Source organism: Spea bombifrons, chromosome 9 (genome assembly GCF_027358695.1).
Source record: "Spea bombifrons isolate aSpeBom1 chromosome 9, aSpeBom1.2.pri, whole genome shotgun sequence".
NCBI lineage: Eukaryota > Metazoa > Chordata > Amphibia > Anura > Pelobatidae > Spea > Spea bombifrons.
In genome coordinates this window covers 3,741,510-3,746,699 of record NC_071095.1, presented here as the reverse complement: position 1 = coordinate 3,746,699, position 5,190 = coordinate 3,741,510, and the positions used below count along the sequence as shown (strand labels likewise).

The window sequence follows — 5,190 nt, the reverse complement described above, 5'->3', positions numbered from 1 at the left end:
ACATATACTTATATATACGCCCCTACTCTAAAATAACATAGACACTCTGTAAACATTAACACCACAGAGGAGCCAGCAAGAGTCGAACCAGCAACCCTTGGTATGGTAGGCAAGTTACTTTACCTTTACACCACCAGGCAGCTGGTTTTGCGTCCTCGGCGTGGATATATATATATCTACATTTTATATATATATATATATATATATATATATAAATATATATTTTCTTTCTTTACAGGCTCTAATTCAGATTATGCATCTCAGACAGATTCCTGAAGTGGGGGTTCATATCCATCAGCCCGCTCTACTTTGGCGCCTGTCTCATCTCCTGCAGGCTTCCCAGCACCACCGCCTTCACCATGTAGTTTCATAAGTTTGCCCAGCTCAAACTTTGGCTTTTTCAGCATCTTCACTTTGCGTACATACACATCATGTAGAGGATAGATGGACTGGCAGGCCTTTTCAATGTCTTTGCCGATACTGTCTGGAATTAGCTTGTTAACAACTTCTTTCAAGTCATTTGTCTGCACTTCACGAGTCATGATTTCCATCATCTTCTTGCGGATCTGACGCACTTGCTGATGCTGGGCATAAGAAGTCTTTCTAATCTGGTTGTTACGCTTTTTGGTGAATCCAACACAGAATAGGCAAGGTAGGTAGCCATCTGTGGTCTTCACATCAACGTGAGCCTCTCTGCATGGATATATGACCCTGCTTTCTCCTGACTCACATATACTGATGCCCACGTAGTCTGCATGGAACGGAGGGGGCCCTGACAGGGGTGCAGAGCAGGGCTAGGTCAGGGGGTCAAAGAAAGTTCAACGGGGAGGGGGAGGAAGTGAAGGGGGTATATAAGGTTGGTGCGTAAGAATGTTCTGGACTTTTTGTTGTGCCAGTCTACCCGGTTCTGTGTTTCGTTTCAGGATTCTGTCACAGCCGGGGGGCGGTAGCTTGCCAGGTTGCCGGGGGGTGTTATGTGGTTATTGCCACTGGTGTTAAAGTGTCGGTGGGAGGTTCCTGGCTGGGCAGTTGCTGGAACCTCAGGTGGGGGAGGGGCATCATGGTATGCCCTCCCATAAGGTGATGCTTACAGTTTGGCCCCGGTTGGTCCTGGCAAGCTTTCGGGTGTTTTATTGTATTTGGGTCATTGCCGTGTTAATGCACCTTCGTAAATGTTTACAGGTTGCGTGGCATTGACGTTAATAAATCGTCTGTGGCCTTTATTCATCCCACATCTGGTGTCCGTGTTTTTATTGGGGGGTTAACCAGGATGACATAGCCCGAGAGTCGAGGCTACCCCCTGTCATTATATGTACGCCCCTACTCTAAAACAATCGATACACTCTAGGTGCATTAACACAAAAGAGAAGCCATCAAGATTCGAACCATTGATCCTTAGTACAGTATGCAGGTTACTTTACCTTTACACCACCAGGCAGTTGGTTCCACTCTCTCGCCGTGGAAATACCACCCTGCTTTCTCCTGACTCACATATACTTATATATACGCCCCTACTCTAAAACAATATATACACTTTATATGCATTAACACCACAGAGGAGACTCTGGGATTCAAACCAGCAATCCTTGGTATGGCATCCAGGTCACTTTACCCTTACACCAACAGGCAGTCGGTGGGGCTTTCTCGGGGTGGATATATGACTCTGCTTTCTCCTGACTCACTCTAAAACATTACTAACAGCCAAACTAACACTATAGAGATGAATACAAACACATATATACTTAAACGTCATAAGAGAGCCGGTAAGACTAGAACCAGCAGTACTTTGTAAGATACACAAGTTACCTTACCGCTATACCACCAAGTAGACAGATGCTGCTTCTGATATATGAGCCTGCTTTCTCCTGATTCACATAAACTTATATGTATCCACTCTAAAACAATACGTTCAGCTGCTCTAATAGGATAGGTATACACAAAGCAAATATGCCACTAGATATTTATACGACACACATGAGCCACAGGGATTTGAACCAAATATGGTGCACTCTTAAGACATCATGTCTTTAGGCCAACAGGCAGATGGACACGCTACCTCATCATGGATACATGATGCCTGTTTGCTCCTCATAAGAACCCACTCTAAAATGTTGCACTACAGTCACTCTAACACAAACACGCCCCAAAATGGCGCCATGAAATATGGGGCTGGTATTCATTTATTTCCAGGGCAGTTTTCATTCCCAGTCGGGCCGTGACTACAGACTTGAGGCCGCTCAGTACGCTGACAGTGGGGTAAATCAGGACATGGAGCAGGTGTGTACACATCTGCCTTCTTGACAAACAGCAAAGAGCTTCCTGCCCCTCCTTGGATACATGTCCCCAGCTGTATCACCGCCTCAGGCTATCATTACCTGCAGAGTGGGGTAATAGTAATATTCAAAAGAAGAGTGAACAAAGCCTGGACAAAACCTAGAAGCTTACACTCCAAGAGTGCCAGGGAGGCAATACAAAGCCTGACATCTGATTTATTAGCCGGACAACGGTTGGCTGATATGATGGGGGTTGTAGTCCGCAGCTGGTGGAAGGAGTACGAAAATACTAATTGGGTTACTTGAAGTATCTTGTCGCTATTTAAAAGCAATTGTGTAAATACTGGTGTTAGGGCACAGTAACATTGATGCGTGTAATCCGCCCTGTATGTCAAAACTCATTTCTGCAGCCGAATAACAAAAGTATTCTTTCAGGAAGTCCTTCTGTTGTATCCATAATCTTAGGCGATCACAGGGGCAATAAAGTTTCACAACCGTCAGTTTCATCCGTTAAACAGAAGATGCTGCATTATGTTACATACACCCCGCTGGTTGAGCGTCACGCATGCCAACTACCCTACAAATATACAGCGCACCTGGAATGACTAGGGTAGACTATGCCTGGAGACGCTTGGACAAAAAAAAAAAATAAAAAAAATAAACCTTTATTTTTTATTATTTCCCTGTAATTTAAGGGTAAAAATATCCCAGAATCATTCTAAATTCGAGGTTTCATGCACAATAGAATTCCCTAGGCTCTTCTTAATCACGCCTTAAACTATAGGTAAGGCAAAACGTGGCAACATTACTAAAATGATCATAGTGACACCATGATGTCACCGGGGCACGCGTAGGGTGAATTCCCACTACAATCCGCTTAAGAAAGACATAGTGCAGTAAAGCGGACAGGCTCCTGCTGCCTTCTGAGATGCTGTAGTATAGAGGCTGCAGTCTCGCACTATATCAGGTTCCTATCTGTCACCAAGGTCTGTAGTGATGTTACATATTTTTGGAACAGAATAGCAGAATGCCCCTAATCCCAAGAGCTTACAGTCTGTGGAGTTGGACAAATGCCAGGACGGAAGCATGATTCTACAGGGCGTGTAGGAAAGAAAGGTAATAGAGTAGTGAGCGAGAGTTCAATAGACAACTAAAGTACAGTGTGCTTTTTATGTGACCGGAGGTGTATTCATAGATTTTCTTCCCGACAACGTTGGTAACGGAGACGGCAAAACTGGTTCTGAAGGTGATTCCCCCCCGGTGCTGAGGTGTCCCCTCCCTCCCTTCCGTCCGCATTGTGACCAATTCAGGAAACTGCGTCGGGTAAAGCCATTTCCCGTCTTCTTCCCTGAGAAGTGGGAATCCAGGGAGGGCACGGCTTCTTCCTCAGATGTGTAATATTAGGAGGGGTGCCATGGCCACTGGATACACATCCTCTTCCTGCACCATTTAAAGGTAGATAGTAAGGGCTGAGGGGGCTATGAGTCAGTGGGTGTCCTTCTGGGTGGGTATGGGGTGCCTGGCCCTATACACATATTTCTTCTCATTCGAAGCACGTTCTTCCCACCCTGAATGGAATTCTTTATAAGAGCCTGAGCCAACACTATTTGTGACCCCCCCCATTAACTCCCACAAGACGTAGATGCCACCCCCACACCTTATACTCTTCTCTTCCTCCTCCGAGTCGGACCGCCAGTGCTCTGCCTTTCCCACCTGAACTTCTGTAACCTTATGTCTGTGTATTACATATAGATCAATGTGTGCTACCTCCGTATAGCACAGAAGTGATAAGGCTGCCCCTTCTCTTTGTATAACACGCAAAGCTATGTGTATTGGATCCCAGTACCACACACACCGTTTCCTACCTGTAATGCACATGCAGGGCCCTGCACTTTGCGTACAAGATGTTTGTGAGCTGGGTAGTAATTACCTCTCTGCCAGCTGTGGATTGTTGGTCCGTTTGTCCGTTCCGACTGCATTCTGGGATATTCAACAATAGTAAGGAGACTGCAGTCTTGCCCGATATCCACCTTTTTGGGACAAGGGCTCCCATTATACCGCTAGACTGTAAGCTCCTTGGGACAGGGTCTGCCATTACACCGCTAGACTGTAAGCTCCTTGAGAAAGGGTCGGCCATTATACCGCTAGACTGTAAGCTCCATTGGGAAAGGATCTGCCTTGAAACCACTAGACGGCAAGCTCCTTGGTATGGAGTCTCTCATTATACCACTAGAACGTAACTTTTCTAATACACCACTACGTGTTAAGACCTTTAGTACAGTAACTTCAAATTTCAAACATTTGAGTATGAATATAAGATGCCAGAAGGGGTTAACGAGTTGGCGGTACATGCACGAGCTCCCGGGATAATGTTCCACGCCTGGCAGCTCTGGCTCAGCCGAGTAACTGAAAGCAGATCTGTACGTTCCTCTGGTTTGGCTGGGTATGCCTTCTGTCCCAGTAACCCAATTCTGCCTCGCTCTGGAGCGAACATGCCTATTTAATTAGAGTCAGACTCGCGGCGGCTCTTCCAAAAATAACAGAATGCAGCTCGACGAGTCCCCTTTTAAAGAGATGTAAAAGGTGAGAGGGGACAAACGGGAACATGGTGAACAAATCAATCTCAGCAGGCCCCTGTGTATTGGGCACCGATACTGCGTGACGTATCTGGTTTGTGATAACGCAGAGAAAGCAATCAGAGTGTTTGGGTACACCGAGAACCCCTGGTCTGACCCCTTAGCCTCTCTTGGCCCATTCACAAGTCTATACATGATTCTTCAGAAGGACAAGATCTGTAATGTAATTACTAATGTCCAGGGACTTCAGGGGTAAAACCTGAAAAGCTAATGCTTGGGCAACCTTTAACGTCACAGGCATAAACTACCCCCGAAACCACCTAAGGGTTTATTAGGGTATG

General features: G+C 45.9%; 1 protein-coding gene across 1 annotated transcript; it reads right to left on the bottom strand.

Annotated features, from left to right (window-relative positions):
- Nucleotides 1-222: 222 nt before the first annotated feature.
- Nucleotides 223-4,326, bottom strand: LOC128505112 (40S ribosomal protein S3a-like). The gene is made up of 2 exons (XM_053475412.1): nucleotides 4,139-4,326; nucleotides 223-693 (listed from the first exon to the last, which is right to left on the bottom strand). The coding sequence occupies exons 1-2, from the start codon at nucleotides 4,324-4,326 to the stop codon at nucleotides 261-263; spliced, it is 621 nt and encodes a 206-aa protein (XP_053331387.1). The 3' UTR covers nucleotides 223-260.
- Between the last annotated feature and the right edge of the window lie 864 nt (nucleotides 4,327-5,190).